The 16,767-nt window shown below is 39.9% G+C and overlaps 1 protein-coding gene across 3 annotated transcripts; it reads left to right on the forward strand.

Moving 5' to 3' along the window:
* Positions 1-13,149: 13,149 nt before the first annotated feature.
* LOC127614673 (rho-related GTP-binding protein RhoV-like) lies at positions 13,150-15,078 on the forward strand. Of its 3 annotated transcripts, XM_052086013.1 has the most exons (5): positions 13,150-13,314; positions 13,827-13,882; positions 13,976-14,132; positions 14,206-14,264; positions 14,329-15,078. In XM_052086013.1, exons 1-5 carry the CDS (start codon positions 13,209-13,211, stop codon positions 14,770-14,772), a joined length of 822 nt encoding a protein of 273 aa, XP_051941973.1. In that variant the 5' UTR covers positions 13,150-13,208; the 3' UTR covers positions 14,773-15,078. The 3 variants fall into 3 exon arrangements, with proteins under 3 accessions (XP_051941973.1, XP_051941974.1, XP_051941975.1); XM_052086015.1 differs by having other exon boundaries at positions 13,248-13,314; positions 13,827-14,132; XM_052086014.1 differs by having other exon boundaries at positions 13,213-14,132.
* The last annotated feature ends 1,689 nt before the right edge of the window (positions 15,079-16,767 follow it).

The raw sequence follows: 16,767 nt of genomic DNA on the forward strand, positions 1-16,767 counted from the left end.
ACTGGTAAATGAACCATGATAAATATAAATTTGTTAACTTTCTGCATTGTAAATTTGAAATAATATCCAATTTTTTTAATTTGGGGATGTAAATTAAAACATATTTTTTATCCAATCATGTATTCATTGTGTGTGTGTGTGTAAAGGTATAAATTAAGTTTTCCCTTTAAGTGAGCTGTCCAAAAAAAGTTGGTAGATTTCTGCTTGTATATTTTGAAGGAAGCAAGAAGAGGAGGTTGGAGCACAGCTAGTGTTACTCCCCCTGCATGGACTTTAATCACCAGGCCATTACTTGACATGTACACGTGTTGGACTAAAAAAAAAAAAGGGGGGGGGGGGTTATTGCACGCATAGATAAATAAGGCTGCTGCATACAGTAGCAACAAAATTTCTTTGACACGTTACAATGTTTTTTATGGAGTGCAAGTACAAGTAGGCTCAAGGTCAGTTCTGAAACCAAAGAAACCAATGCATTGCATTTTTCATGCACTGTTGAGAACGTATGGAGAAAACATTTCTTAGTCTCTGCAAATCTTTTTAATCAAACAAAAAGAATCTCAATAATGTCTTCACAACCAGCATTGGAACAAAGACGACAGAAGAAAAATGTCAAATGACTCAGAGAATGACCCATATTGCATTCAAAATTATTTTCTTTTTTTCTGCTGTTATCTACAAAAGTAATTGTACAAGAACAGCAATTCACTCTTGTGGACCATTTGTTGCATTAATTTTTCAGGTAATTACCGTTCTTCTTAGATCATTATTAAAATTCTCAAGAAGACTTGTTTTTTTCCACATCAGTGTGTCACTTGCACATATTAAAAAGGCTCTCATTTCTGCAAATGTTTACGCACAGTTGTCAGACGTTTCCTACTTTGTCAATTGTCTTAATTAATTAATTCATTCATTCATTCTTTTTGCAATCAGCTTATCCTCACAAGGGTTGCGGGGGGTCCTGGAGCCTATCCGAGCTGTCTTCGGGCGGTAGGCGGCCTTGAACCGGTTGCCAGCCAATCGCAGGGCACACAGAGACGAACAACCATCCGCGCTCAGACTCACACCGAGGGACAATTTTGAGTGTTCAATCAGCCTGCCATACATGTTTTTAGAGAACATGCTAGAGATAGAGATAGAGATAGAGATAGAGATAGAGATAGAGAGAGAGATAGAGATAGAGAGATAGAGAGAGAGAGATAGAGAGAGAGAGATAGAGAGAGATAGAGAGAGATAGAGAGAGATAGAGATAGAGAGAGATAGAGAGATAGAGAGAGATAGAGATAGAGAGATAGAGATAGAGATAGAGATAGAGATAGAGATAGAGATAGAGATAGAGATAGAGATAGAGATAGAGATAGAGAGATAGATAGATAGATAGATAGATAGATAGATAGATAGATAGATAGATAGATAGATAGATAGATAGATAGATAGATAGATAGATAGATAGATAGATAGATAGATAGATAGATAGATAGATAGATAGATAGATAGATAGATAGATAGATAGATAGATATAGATATGTGTACTTGAACAGCTTGCGTGTCATTGAAGATCCCATCCAATTTTTTGACCATTGCTCTTTATTCCACTTATCATCGCTTGTGATTTGTGTTTGAAGACATGGCTCATTAACATTGGCCTTCCGAATCCATTCGGTTTGTGCTAGGACTGCGTCTGGTTTGAGAAAATGAAAGGCCCAAGCAGAGAGCCTTCTCTTTGATCAGACTTCTCTTTCTCTGAGGAATGACACTTAATTCCATTTCCCAAATCTCATGTAACCCAGTTATTAGTTTGGGTTGACAATTCATTAAAATGTTTTCTCTTATGTAAAAAAGGTAATAGCAAAGCTTAAAAACAAATTCACAATGTTATAATCATGAGTAAGATAAAAGTAGAGATGGTTGTGTTGTATTAAAAAAAAGGGCATTCCTTCCCTGAGAAGGGACAGCCCGAAGGCACATTTTTGGGACAGAGAACGGAGAACAAGATTTTTGTTAAAAGAACGGATTAAGCAAAGACGGAAGTAGATTTTCATCCATCCCAGCGGCCTTTGGGCAGTAGGCGGGGGACACCCTGAATCGGTTGCCAGCCAATCGAAGGGCACACACAGACAAACAACCATCCACACGAGGAGGGACATTTTAAAATAAAAGTTAATTTCATCATTATTCCAGACAGAAACCACCGCGAGTTAGCCACAGCTAGCCAGGTATGTAGTTTATTAGATTGTCAGTTACGTTGAAGAATTAGCAAGACTTTGGACTAAAAATGGTTGATACAGTATCCCACAGTGTCTAAAAATAGCAAGGGTGTCACTTTTAACACAATATTTTTTTTTTTGTAATCAGCGCATGAGGACCTAAATCTGCTTATCCTCACGAGGGTCACGACCTTAATTGGAGCCTATCGATCTTTTTGATTGGGTGTGTTCGGCGTGGAAGAGAGTGCTCCGTTCCTATTCATTTCAGAACACAGCCAGCGCCAAAGACAAAAACAGCAAATTAATGCAGCAAATTAAAAAACAAATCTGTAAAATTGTTTAAAAATATGTATATCTTCTGTATCTTTTTAGGTGGTGTATACATTTAGTTTATAAGTTGCATCCAGAGTTTCAGGAATATAGAAGGTGTGTCAGAAAAGTTGTACGATGGGTGTCTCAAAAGATACATTTCATAGCAAGAGATACCGTGTTTACTTTTCTCAGTGCACGAGAAGGGGTGGTGTTAAAGGCGGTTCGGGTGTGAGGGTGAATTGCACTGTGAAAGTCCCAGGTTTTTTTTTTTTCTCAGAAATGGTGAGGTCAGATGATGGCCAGTGTGTGTTCAACGAAAATGAAATTGAAAGTGAAACAAATGTAGCTGTTTTCATTTAATCGGAGCTGGAGTTTTGGAAAGGGATTCTTATTTTGGAATCAGTTTCATTCTTACTGTTTGCATGAGAGACTGACCCTTGTGGGGAAGTCTATCTGAGTGTACAGTGATGTGCACAGTGGAAGACATTGGAGCAGTGAGAATATGTGGAACAGGAAATCTCTATGCTGATATGGTGATCCTTTATAGTTAGAGTCCTGCAATGGACAAAAACTGGTGACTAGATGTTGGGCAGATGAAGAGAGCTTCCTGACTCTTGGATGAGCCTGATTTTGCTCCAGTTGATGGTCAAATTAAACGCATCTTCTTCAATGTGTATAATGTTTCTGAGAATTGGAGAAGGAATTACACAACAAATTTGTGTTATTATTATTATTTTTTTCCAAATCAGAGATCTAAGTAAACATTTCCAGATGCATTTTTTTTGCGTTGAGTCATAATTTGTTCTCCAGCACATTCGTTTTTCTACATAATAATAATGATAATAACAATAATAATCAAAATAATAGTATGGAATGTAGTGTCAAATTTTTATTTTAAAACATCAGAGCTATAAATTGCAATGCAAAGTAACATCTGTATTGTGCTAGCTTTTTGAGAATCACACGAAGAAACAAAAAGTGAAAATATCTAAAATACCTGAGATGCTAGAAAAATGTAAATCGATTTTTAGAATCAGTTTCAAAAATATGTTTAGGCTCGCACAAAGCCATGTCTGATTAAAATTTGCTGTTGAGTGTTATTGGACAGCGACTATTGTTCTGCTTTTTTGTCTCACGTTTACCGTTTACAGACCAGACCCACGTCTTTTGGCTAAGCATATCCAAGTGGACAATGGATGTAGAGAGAACACAAGCTTCCTGGTTGTACTGCACAGGACTGTCAGGAAACATCTGAGTTCACCTCAGTTGCAATATCAGCCAATTGTACCAATGAATGGGCCCTAACCTCATCTCGAGCCTAGTTTTCACAAGTGCGAAAGTCCTTCTGCGTGTCTGCGACTTTCAAGCCACACCTAGTCAAAGGATTATCAGTCCTTTCATTTCATACTTGTATCTGAGTCACGTTATAGAATGGATTTATTTTACAAAGGGTGCATGAGCAAATGCGTAGAATTAAGTCAAAACCTAGATATCTCTCAACTGGAAATTGTATCATTGGCTCTCACTTTGCAGCACTCGAATAAACATCAAATATTGATATTGCTGAAGTAGTGAAAAACCCTGCAACATTATCATATCATTCCCTTTCGAGCAGTGATTTTCAAAGTGTGGCGCAAGTGACACCCATGCTCCCTCTAGTGGTATGTGAAAAAAATCACTGCATTAAATAGATGTAAAATTAAAACATACAATTCATCCATCCATCCATCCATTTTCTGAACCGCTTAATCCTCACTAGGGTCGCGGGGGGTGCTGGAGCCTATCCCAGCCGTCTTCGGGCAGTAGGCGGGGGACACCCTGGATCAGTTGCCAGCCAATCGCAGGGCACACAGAGACGAACAACCATCCACGCTCACATTCACACCTAGGGACAATTTTAGAGCGTCCAATCAGCCTACCATGCATGTTTTTGGAACAATCAAGCATATTATAATGAAGCCTTCAGCTATGCACATAGTCTGTTTAAACTGCACATATTTTGAAAGGTCAGTACAGTACAGTATTTACTTTGCATGCACAGCAGTTTTACCTTTGCATACAATCTTAAATTGTTGACTGTTTTTAACATCGGGTTGAAGTACAATTTCCATGAAATGTTTATGTGCCGAGTGATTCAATGAAAAGTCGAACCCTGCATCTCTGTGAGGCCGACGTGCTAACCAGTGGCCCTCTGTGCCGCCTTCCGGAAAAAACATTCCTTCAAATGTGAAGCTATTGATAAATGTCTTTGATTTCATGTGACGCCGTCTCTATTGTTTGTACCACTTTGTCAGCCTGAATGAAAACAACCTGGAGATTTCCTGTCATTTCTCTCTCAAGTGTTTTTGCTCAAGCAAAAGAAAAGCCACTTGGGGTTTCCCCACATGCTCACAGAACCAACTCCACAACAGCTGCAGCAGCTTAGTTTAAGTCTCTAATTACACCTATGATTCCCTCCTTTTATTGTGCATTTGGACCAATGTGTTTGTTCCTTTCAAAACAAAGCCACATTTGAGGCATTTTGAAAAAATCTGAATATGATCTCATTACAAAATGCACCCATCCATTTTGTCCTATTCCAGCTGCCTTGAAGCCAATGGCAGGGTTAAACATGGTCTGGTTGTCAGCCAATCATAATGCTCATACAAAGAAACAAATATTCAGACGCACATTCGCACACCTTGGATTTAGTGTCCTCAATGAACTTAACATAGTTTTGGAATGTGGGAGGAAGCCAAACTGTGATACAGACATGCCAAAACATTTTTCCTTTTTTTTTTTTACTGCACTGTATGTCACAAATATTTGCAGCTAAGGATTTGCTCAGAAACTTCTATTCTGTAAAAAGTAACCTTTCTTTTGAGAGAGAAAATAGTCACCATGTTAGGCTAATTTTGATCGGAGCGAAAAGAAAAGCAAGATGCTTCAAAAGGTCAAATGATCTGTTGTGTTTGTGATAACTCTTTGTTTTGACCTAGAAAACCATGACCTAAATTCAGTGTCATGCACTCACAAAGTAACACCACACCTTGTTTTTTCAACATCAATTACTTGTCAGGAAACTACAAAAGGATGGGAAGCCACGGTGTACATTCCTTGTATTAAATGATGACGGTGGCGCATTGTTGATGGTTATAGAAGGTATGTAAGAGACATAGCCGTCTGAAGAGGAAAAAAAAGGAAAAAAAATAGGTGTGATGATTCATCTTTTCCCGTCACATTTTTTTAAAATGGGGATTGACTTTCAAGAAAATTACGTGACATGTTCTCAACAAACTGTGTCTTTAGTTCACGTGATCCTGAACCTGATCAGTATGTTGTCATACAGCATTTTGGGCACGTTGTTGTTGTAGCTTTGTTTCAAAGACCTTTCTGAAGGATTTTTGTCAAGTTAACTAACGTGAGTTTCAGAAATATCAAAGTTAATAAACTGCTGTACAAAACCAACTGCAAGTAATATGACCTCCAGTTGGAAAGGTATTTTAAATGAAAAGTGTCATCAGCGCTACGGACCACCTGCATTGCGTTTTTGTTGTAATATATACAGTCACCTAGGCAGCACGGTGATAAGTGTTTCACTGTTTGAATTGCTGAGTTTGCATATACTGTACACCCTGTGCTCACATGTTTTTTTTTTTCTCTCAGCACTATACTCCAGATGGCTCGCACGTTCCAAATCTATCATTTGAGGACTATAAATTGTCCATAGATGTGAATAGTTTTCCCAGGCCGGTATTTTTTTTACCATATTATACTCATTCAACTTACCAATGCTGTCTTATAGTTTGTGTCGTGCAATCACATGAAGAACGAGAACGAGTTTCGACATTCTCCGATCCCAGTTACAAAATATGAGTCGTATAGCTCAGTTCCTGGGAGCCGACTCGTCAACAAAGAAGACAAGAGCTTTTGCTGTCTGGGCCCCTAAGCTGAGGAACGACCTCCTGGGAGATCTCAGGCAGACAAACATAGCGTCTGACATTAAATCTTTTCATAACACTCACTTTTATATAGTTTGGCCTTTTTTTAAAAGTGTGGGTGTTATTCTACGTTATTACACTCATATATATATATATATATATATATATATATATATATATATATATATATATATATATATATATATATATATATATATATATATATATATATACACACACTCACATTTAGTTATTTCCCACGCGTACAAACTTGTCATTAGTTATATTTTTATGGTGAAGCACATTTTATTTAACTTGTTTCAAAAGTTGCTATACACGTAACATTAGTCGTATTGGTGGACCCCAAGATGTGTGTTTAATCAATTCCTTCACTTAACTTAGATGCACATTCAGAGGGTGTAGGTCATATGGCACATTCTACGAAAGGATGCAACGCATGACAGTTGCGTAGCCGGACTGTTGCATATCCCACAAATCAAACGGACAGATCCCCTGCGGTGCTCTCTGGAGGGTGAAGTAGGATTAGTCCTGCCGCCTCTGGATTCATGCCGGGGTTTAATGGAGCAATAGTGACTGAATTGACGGCAATGCTTGTTTTTTGGCCAACGAAGGCCTCAAAACACTTGGGCGTTACTTAGAAATTGGGACAGCCTTGTTTACCCTACGTTGGTTCCCATCCAAATGATATAAATACTGGTTATGAAATTAATTCCGATTGACTGCAAAATCGCTGATACAACAAAGAAATGGCAAGGCAGGATGCACCCTGATTTATATGACTGCTTTTGTCACGTTTGCGAGGTGGTGGTGGACCCCAAAAAGGAGGCAGGAGCCGGGTGAACTTAACGAATTATATTTAATAAAACTGAGAAAACTGAATCCAAAACAAACAAAGTGCTAACAACCAAAACTAATCCAAAGTAGCAAAAAAAAACATGACTGTGGCAAAAAACTAACAGGAACAGAACCATGACAGTTGCAAGCAAACAAACAAAAAGCAACGAACAAACATGACAGTAGCCAAGAGCAACAATGACTCGACCCTGAGTGTTCGGGCAGGAGTCCTTTTATAATAATTACATAATGACCAACAGGTGTGCAACTGCAGGGGGAGCCCTACAGTGCCACCTGTTGGTACCAAAACAAATCATGACGGCTTTCCAGTCACAGATGTAGTTTATTTGGTTTCCTGGATACAAGTCAAACATTCGCCTGATTCATGGCGGAAAACATGAGTCTCCGATGTACCATCAGACAAACAGTTAGATGATAGAAGTGTAGTTTGAAAAAAAACAAAACTATGCTGCTATTCGCTGTCAAGCCGTGGCCAATGCAAGTTTTTCCACGACACCTCATAAGTAGCACAGTGTTTGGGTGACATGGTAAGGCATCATAGAAAGCTTACAAAGTTAAATGGATTAGTGCAAATCTGTATTTTTGATCTTATAGAGTAGGTAGGGTTCTTTGTATGGTTTTCTTGAAAAGCAAAAACCCAATATTTTTTGCAGTGTGGCATTTTAGACCAGGGGTGTCAAACTCCGTTTTGTGACGGGCCTCATTCTAATTAGTTTCCCTTGGAGGGCCGTGATGACTGAAACTATAGAAAGAAGTCAACAATAACGTTTTATTCATCTCTTTTTTTCAGTAACTGTAATGAGGGGTTTGCTGACAATATACGTCACTGATTTATTACATATGAAAATTAGAAATGGTGGTACACATTTTAGCAAGTATCATGGAAGTTGTCATCTTTGATTTGCCGTCGCGAGCCACTTAAAATCATATGGTGGGCCACATCTGGCCCCTGCGCCTTGAGTTTGACACCCAGTGTTTAGACATTTATTTTTTCATTCTGCAGGAATAATAATCTGTCACTCTGGTCGGTGGCACTTTATCGTCGAAATATGAAATCAGTATAGGGTGATGTTGAGTTTTCCTCGAATAAGAAAAAGTTAAAATAGAGATTGTCATGATTCTGTCTACATTAGAGTTGGTAATCATGTCGTTCGCTTTTTCTGTTAAAGGACTGCCGACCACTCCACGTCAGGTCGTTGTGTAACTGCCAAGTTTTTCTCTCTCTCGTTCTGTTCAGTTTCTGTTTGTGTCACATTGTTTTGTTGATCTCAGTGGTGTGTTCTGTTGTTACCTAGAGATTTGGGCGTTTTCGGGACTTTGTTAGTACTTTCAATTTTGCTTTTTCAGCATGTGTTTTTGTTCACACATTTTCTTCGCTACTCCCCGCTTCTTCTGCCTCCCTGCTTTTTGGTTCCATGACCACCACGCACATACTTAACACAGAAGATCCATTGTCGACGGATGTTGATCCAAACACATCGGTCATGCAATTGTCACGCAATGCCTCCATCCAGCCATTTTCTATACTGCTTATCCAGTTCGATGTCAGGTGGAAGCTGGATCTTGAGGTGGGGTGAATCCCAGATGGAATACCTGTCAGTTGCGGGGCACATGTCACGCAATGTATAAAGGGCAATTAGGGGAAGCAATCGCCAGCACTCCAGTTAATCCGTCACAGTGTCTACGTAGAATTCAAGCAAGCAGGTCGAGCCCTTTGACCTCGTGATTGTAAACAATGGCAGATGAGATTAGGTTAAACATGTGCACAGCAAGGAGCAATACCCCAACCACGACCATGAAGTCACACCTAAGGTCCAGGAAGGGCCATTGCCATAACACAGTGTCTCCGTGTGATGGAAATGCCAACCCTCTATAATCCACAGCCCTTAAGAGGCTAGCGAATATCTACTTAAAGCAACATTATGGGGGAGATGTTATGCAAATGGGGGCTTGATCCCTTCATCTCTGTGCCAGCCGCTTGTTTTGTGTGCTGTCTGCCATGTTGATCTCAGGCTTAGGTTGGGGCTTAATCTTTTAACACCTATCTGACAGATTCTCCATTGTTGTCGGATTTTATGAGACCATGTTTGCGTCGAACAATTCAAACCACACAGCACACAGCAACCAATTCAATTCTAGATACAGTATTTTGATACACATGCAAGTTAAATTTCAATCACAGGAAGCACTTGGCATTGTTGGAGGGACATTTTACACACAGGGAAACCTTCCTCAATCGGCAGACCTTTACTAAGAAGATTACCACTTTCAATCTATGTCAGGATGCATTTCCACAACGTTAACCAATAGCCCCACTCCATGAAGCGTGTGAGAATGCTTAGAGGTGACATGATTAGAATAAGAGATGTGCAGTCATCAGGCCATAGACGCTGATCGGTGCTCTGCTGACATCTACTGCAAGGTACATGCAAAGCTTCCAAGCGCAGGAAGAAAAACAGCCGTCTGGTTCACAGCCAGTAAGTCTGCAGCCAGTTTTCATGGTCGTTGGAAATTAGCTTTGCTTCGATTCGAAATGTGAGTCACAGATGAACAGAATCGCAACAATTGTAGATGTACAGGCCAATCAAAAATATTGTGTCGTATCACGAATGCTTTCACAATTAAAATTATGATTCTGGTTACATGGCAACATTCAAACGGCTGCAGTCAAGCTGTACCAATTCAGTGTAGATATACAGTATGTGTGCTTCACTACATTTACTAAATAATTTCATTTGTACCTGTGACCGGAAAAGCAAAGTGTGCACAGTCTGCGATCAAAATCCACAGGTGCAGTCAATGAATGGAGCCAGAAGCCTCACAAATATCCACACTTTGTCCATTATTTCTCACCAGTTTCTGCTCTTGTTGTGATGTCGCTTCAGCGCCAGGAGAATCCACTTCTTTCTTGACAAAAAATGGATGACTATTTTCCATCCTCGGTTTCACGTTGGTGGACTTTTGATATTTTGTTTGTATTCTCTGCCATCTATTGTACAAAGTACACAGAAATGTATTGTCGTACTGTACTTCTATTGTACAAAGTACAAAGTACAATAGAAGTACAGTAAAAAGCAAGCACTTTTTTTGTTTGTTTATGCATTGTTTTTCCTGGCTTCCTGTGACCAGTGATTTCAGTTTGTACTTTTGTCAGTGCCTGATAAATATTTTTAGCGCACTTTGCCTGAGCCTGCATTTTTGAAAGCTAAAACCTCGGTTTGGTCTTGAACTTGACACACTTTGCTCTCATTATCCATAGTTGCATTTGTAATATACTTCCAATCGCATCATTTTTTAATGGTCTGCATAGAATTTATTGCTTTGTCTTCCCAAGGAAACGCATAACTGCAGGAAGCTTACTTCATGTTGGACTTATCGGTTAGCTAAACTGCTACGTTAAGGTAGCTTGCCTGTCTTTGTATGTTTTAATAGTGATAAAATTAGATGTTATAGTTATGTCTCATCTTTGAGGCAAATCTTGCATGTTGCCATTCTCTTCTTCCAGATTTAACGAAAAACATCCTTGAATGTAATCTTCAGGGAGGTTGCCCCACATTGTGCATAATAGTGGGTTGTCAGTTTGTGCACGAAACACAAAAAGTTACTTCTTTCAAACACGAGACTTAAAGCATACTGTCTTCAAATTTTTGATTTTCTAAAAAACAAGACATGTCAAGCTATGTAGTTCAAGTAAAATTCAAGTTCAGTCTCATGAATAGCAAGTCATACTCAACTTGACCCTCACAACTTTTTGCTGAACAAATCCTGAAATTGGTTAGGTAATAATGATGGGGAAAGAGGTCTCTCTGAGAAGGTATGCTGTGATTGTGGTGGTCGGGCCTGTTTCCTGTGTTGGACATTTACCTTGAGTGAGGGAACAGCATTGTTAGCAACATCTGGCAGGGGGAGTCCCAGGAGTGCCAAGCTGGTAACATGATGGGCGTCGGGGGACCCAGATGTTGCCCTCCTATCTTAAAAGTGTGTAACACCGCAGGTGGTGGGAAAGAGTGGGAACGTAAGGGGCAAGAGAAGGACTGAGTTTGAAACGACGGCAAACAGGAAGTTGAGACCTTACAACACAATGCACACCCAGCTTCCTGCAGGGGTAGACAGATAAGGGACAACGTCATATTTTCAGCCCCAAACATTTCCCGCTGCTCTAAAATCACATTTTACGATGAGCGTACATTTTGTCTGAACTATAACTGTTTCAAAGAGAAACCACAAGTTTGTTATCCATCAAGAAGAACCAGCCACCTCACGTGATTACCCAAGCAGTTGAAGGTCATCTCTTCCAAGACAGTTGCAACATATTTTCCCTTCGGGAGCAGTCAGCTCTCGGGTTAATCCATTAGTATCATAAAACTTGTATTTCACGAAAAGGTGAACGTTTTTAACCTTTTAACATACTGAAAGACCCTGCAGTGGTCTGAAACCCGTGGCCCCAGGGCCATTTATCGGCAGTGGTATGACATTTTTCGGTCCCCTAACTGAAATCTCAGTTTAATGTTGGTGCGGCACCTACATTTTTTGCCATGTCGTAGCCCTGGGTGTTTTGTGTCTCAAAATTCTATGCCAGAAAGATAACATGACAGGGGCACACAGAATGATCAAACCAATACTGACAGAAGCCGGGGAAATAAATACAAGCAAGATGAGGAGACAATGAGAAACGCCTGGACAAGACACAAAGGGTTGAGGGAGTTGACTGGTTAAACACAAGGGACCCGGATGACGAGAACAGGTGAAGACAAAAAGGGCATGAGCGAACAAAACCAAATGTAATCTAAACAAAAACATAACACTTCTCCTCTTGCCCCTCGCCTTTGTTTTTGAGGTAGAGACGGTTCGGTTGGCAGCCAAAAATTGCTTCCGTTAGCATTTTTTCCGGCAGTATTTCAAAAATTTCGACCTGTCGACAATCCCCCACTGAAACAGGAGTCAGTGACGCGCTGACCGACCTTCCGTCGGTACTGACGGACTGCCCACCACTGTTGTTGTTTTTCTTTTTTTTGCCTCGTTGTCGGCCAGGCATGTACGTCATGCAGAAAAAAATGAATATCATTGAAGGGGGAGGAATAAATGAAGTCTAAATTGAAAGCCAGCGTGTGGTCCAGGGCTTTGAGTGGGTGTGGACACTTTTAAACAAGTCATTGTTGGCTGTAAGTGTGTGTGTGTGTGTGTTATGCAGAGGAAGACCAGAGAGGATAGGGGGCAGAGAATTATATTAAAAAGCCTGACTTGACAGCCGGTATGTGCACCAGCGCTTTGGGCTGGCGTGGACACTTTAGAGTGCATCGTTGTCAACACTTTGTACATACACATCATGGAGGGAAGGAACAAGAGCAAGGAGGGGAGAAAAGTCTGACATGAGAGGCAGCATGTGGGAAGTGACTTGGCTACTTTAGAACGCTTGGTTGTCATAGTATGGAAAAGCCTTGTGACCACACGGCGGCATATATTCCAGCCAATTTCGTGGCTCAAACATGCATAACAACTGTAGTTATGTGTAGGCTTACGAAGGACACTGGATGAAGTAGCATCCGTTTTTTCAGGTCATGATATAATTTTTTGATTCACATTTGACAGGTGCACGCGGTGTGGTCTCTGCACATTCAGCAAAATAAGCCTAGCGTTCAAGAGTGGAACAAATGGACTAATTTTCAGAGGGAACATGCAAGCACGCAACTTTATGATGAATAGTGAACCCCAACTATTTGCAGTCGATGGGGACAGAGCCCTGTTGCAAATAATGAAAATCTGAATGTTACTGTACTGATGTCCAATCAAGAAGGTTTATATTTGCCTCTAAATGCCACAAGATGGTGGTTAAGGGCAACTTTTGTTTTTAAATGAAGCTCCTGAACCCACTTCAAATCTTTTCCTTGCCACCACGATGCACCATGAGCTTTTGTGTGAATGTTTTTGGACAATTCTGTACTGTGCTGTCTTCAAACCAGTGCAACACTATCCTCTGTGTGCCAAAAGTGGCATTGCATTTGGTAAGTATGTCGAGCCAAACATGTTTTTTTTTGTGGCGTGGAGGGCTTTTTGTTTTGCATTACTGTATTTGTTTTTCTACTAAACCATCCTCCATACATATGTATTTGTTCCATTTTTTGTTTCGTTTCGGGATTATACTGTGAGGAACATTAATCTTGAAAGTGACTGGAACTGAGCTTTTTAGTTGAAATTTAAGCAAAAGTAAAGTACTTGTTTGCATTGTATTTTGTTCTGTTATATCATCCTTCGTATTATTTGTTTGTTTTTGTTTATGCATTGGTCCATCTTCTGCTTATTCTCACTTGGGTTGCATGCGTGGTGAGCTATTTATTGTATACTAAGGAAAATGTTAAAAAGAAACATCTGAGAACCACATCAAACAATGAAAGTGGGCTTGACCATGCAAATGAGGAGCAAACTGTAACGGACAGTGACTGTTGGGCTTTGGCATCACTCATCTGATTGGCTGCTTTTGTTCTTTTGAACTGCAAGTGTCCCTTTTCCTTTTTAGGAGGATGGGTTGGCAGGGAGGGGGTTCACTTACAGGCAGAAGACCTCTTCATTACAGTTAGGTGGCCCTGCTGTGTGGACTCTTGAATGGTGTGGCATGCCGATGATGTGTGGAATATAGAGGGGGGAAAAAAACAGATGGCGCTGCAGACTCCTCAGAGGCATGAGAAGGCCGGCTGGCCAAGGGAAGAGTTGAGCTGCCTCCTGGTTGGGGATGGAGCTGTGGGGAAGACGAGCATGATCATCAGCTACATCTTCAATGGGTACAAGAGCGAGTACAGGCAGACCACTTTCGACGTGTTTACTGGTAGGACAAGATCATTTAAAAAGGTGGATAATGGACCATAACTGATTTAATGTTTATTACCGGTATTTCACAGGTTTGGTTTATGTAAATGGAGTGCAAACACGACTTAAACTGATCGATACAGCTGGACAGGTAAATATGTCATGGTGACTGTACATTTTCCTCCCAAATGATGTCTGAATTTGTTATTCAACAGGATGAGTTTGGCCATCTCCGTTCTCTATGCTACGCCCACGTGGACGTCTTCATGCTATGTTTCAGCCTCATCAATCCCGTTTCATTGGACAACATCACTTCCAAATGGATCCCGCAGATCCGTGCACAGAATCCCAGCTCCCCCATCATCTTGGTGGGTACCCAGTCTGACCTTTGCCATGACGCGGACATCCTCGTTCATCTGGCCCGGCGGCGTGCCAAACCAGTTGCACCGGGCCAGGCCAAGAGGCTGGCACGCAGGATCCGAGCTTACGGCTACATGGAGTGTTCGGCTCTGACCCAGCATCGCCTCAAAGATGTGTTTGACTGTGCCATCTTCGCTGCCATCAAGCACAAGCACAATGCTGCAAAAACCAAAACGCTTGGCTTGGTTAAATGCCTGAAGACTTTTGGTGAATTTGAATGGAGGAGAATCTTCAAATAATGTGAGGAGATTGGCTGCTCTGTCTAGGACTGGAGTGACAAACCTTTTTCTCAGTTGTGTATATTCTCTCAACATTTTGGGCCTGTAGTCCCTCTTGGCTTTTATTTCTTTTTCAAATTGGATGGCCTACGAACTATGGGTTCCATACACTTGATTGATGAAATGGACATCAGGAGGCCACATTTTACTTTCTAATTCTTTCATGTTTTCTTCAACTCCTGTGTTTGTTGCTATTTTTGTCATTCGTGTTTTTGCATATGTGGAATAAGTGTATAATAAATACACTACAGAGCAGCACACATTTCATTCCCTTCTCTTTTATAGTTAACATCCAATTTGAAAAGAACAAGTGTGTGTGTGAGATAATGGCAGTGAAAAAAATTGGAGTGAAAGCAGCACCAGCAAGTGTTACTTGGGACAAATGGTCACCTGCTGACACTTTGAAGTGCTTGTTTGCGAGACAAAGACCATTTAAAGTCAGCCACTGTTGGAAAGATTGGGTTGGGGCATACCCTCAAATCCCTGTTAACCCATTACACTCGTATAAATACTTGGAGATTCCCTGCTATTAAGTGTAGTCACTCGCAAGACTTTTGTTTTACTCAAGTAAAATAAATGTTTCAAATCAATATCATTTATTGTATCGTATTTCAATAAGGCGTTATCCACTAATATTTGTGTTTTTTTACGATGCATGTATTTACTATAAGGTTATGCAACCATCAAGTCTGTATTTTATTTATATATTGTCAAAATCACAAGTGTCAAACTCATGGTCCGGCAGCCAGACCTGGCCTGCTACATTTGATGTGGCCTGTGAAAGCAAATCAAGCATGTCAACTTCCATGGTGTTTACTAAAATCTTTACCAAAATTTGAAATGGTCACATGTAGTAAATAATAATCTTGCAAGCATTTCCTTGCTACGTTACAACAGTATCTTGAACAATACCTGAACAAATTATTATTCTTGACTTCTGGGTGTTACTTATTTCTACTACTTAACCATCAATTTGTTTGTACTGTATATTTAATAATATGAGGAGGTGATTAAACGTTTATATGGATGGATTCACAGTCATAATGGCTCTCCAAAAATAAATTGTAACTTATGTGGCCTTTGACAAAAATTAGTTTGACACCCCTAGCTTACCTCTGGTTTTCTGCATATGATTTTAATGGTTCATTTTTTTTCTCCAAAAAATAGGCATTACAGTAATAATTACTGAAGCCCTTAAAAAAAACAATTTTTTTTTCACAATAACTAAGGTATAAAGCAGGGTTGGGTAAAGTAAGCTCATCTAGCATTATTATGATCAAGTGTCCTGTAATATTTGGCTTTATATAATTATTGGCATCCCTGCTTAAGATTTTTTCTTTAGCTTCTAATAAATTAACTAGGGGAAAACCCCTAGTTAAGACAAGACCAAAATTCAAAAACAAAACAACCAAAATAACAGAACAAAAAAAGATAAGATAAGATAAGATATCCTTTATTCGTCCCACACTGGGGAAATTTACAGCCTCCAGCAGCAAGAATGTATGTAGAAAGAAGAAAGGAGAAAGAGAAAAAAAACCCCCTCAAATTTAATTAAAGTATATTTATTCAGTTGGGAAAAAATCCTACTTTAAGAAATAATTATTTTAACTCAAATCATGTGTGCCACAATCTTAGCACCACTGATGTCAATACCTTGTACCACCCCCTTTTTGTCAATACAGCAGCACCAATTCTTTTCCTATGTTTCACAAGATGTAAGAATACAGAAACAATGATCTATAACCATTTTGTACAATCCCCAAAAATCATTCGGCGAACTGAATCATCTCCTTTGCACGATCCTCTTTAGCTCTCTCCACAGGTTTGTTTTAATGGGGTTGAAGTCTGGGGACTGAGATGGCTACGCAGGAGCTTGAATCTGCATTTGATGATCCATGTTTACAATTTTGCTTCTGGAATAAAAACTTAATTTATCTTAACCAGAGTAACCAATAA

The sequence above is a fragment of the Hippocampus zosterae genome, chromosome 14, assembly GCF_025434085.1.
Source record: "Hippocampus zosterae strain Florida chromosome 14, ASM2543408v3, whole genome shotgun sequence".
In the NCBI taxonomy this organism is placed as follows: Eukaryota; Metazoa; Chordata; class Actinopteri; order Syngnathiformes; family Syngnathidae; genus Hippocampus; species Hippocampus zosterae.

What these genes read in the sequence shown, in the direction of transcription:
- LOC127614673 (XM_052086013.1), top strand. Translation starts at nt 13,209, where the DNA reads ATGCACCATGAGCTTTTGTGTGAATGTTTTTGGACAATTCTGTACTGT. An exon ending in CAGAAGACCTCTTCATTACA is followed by an intron (nt 13,883 to 13,975) that starts GTTAGGTGGCCC and finishes ATGGCGCTGCAG; the next exon opens with ACTCCTCAGAGGCATGAGAA. An exon ending in TGATCGATACAGCTGGACAG is followed by an intron (nt 14,265 to 14,328) that starts GTAAATATGTCA and finishes GTTATTCAACAG; the next exon opens with GATGAGTTTGGCCATCTCCG.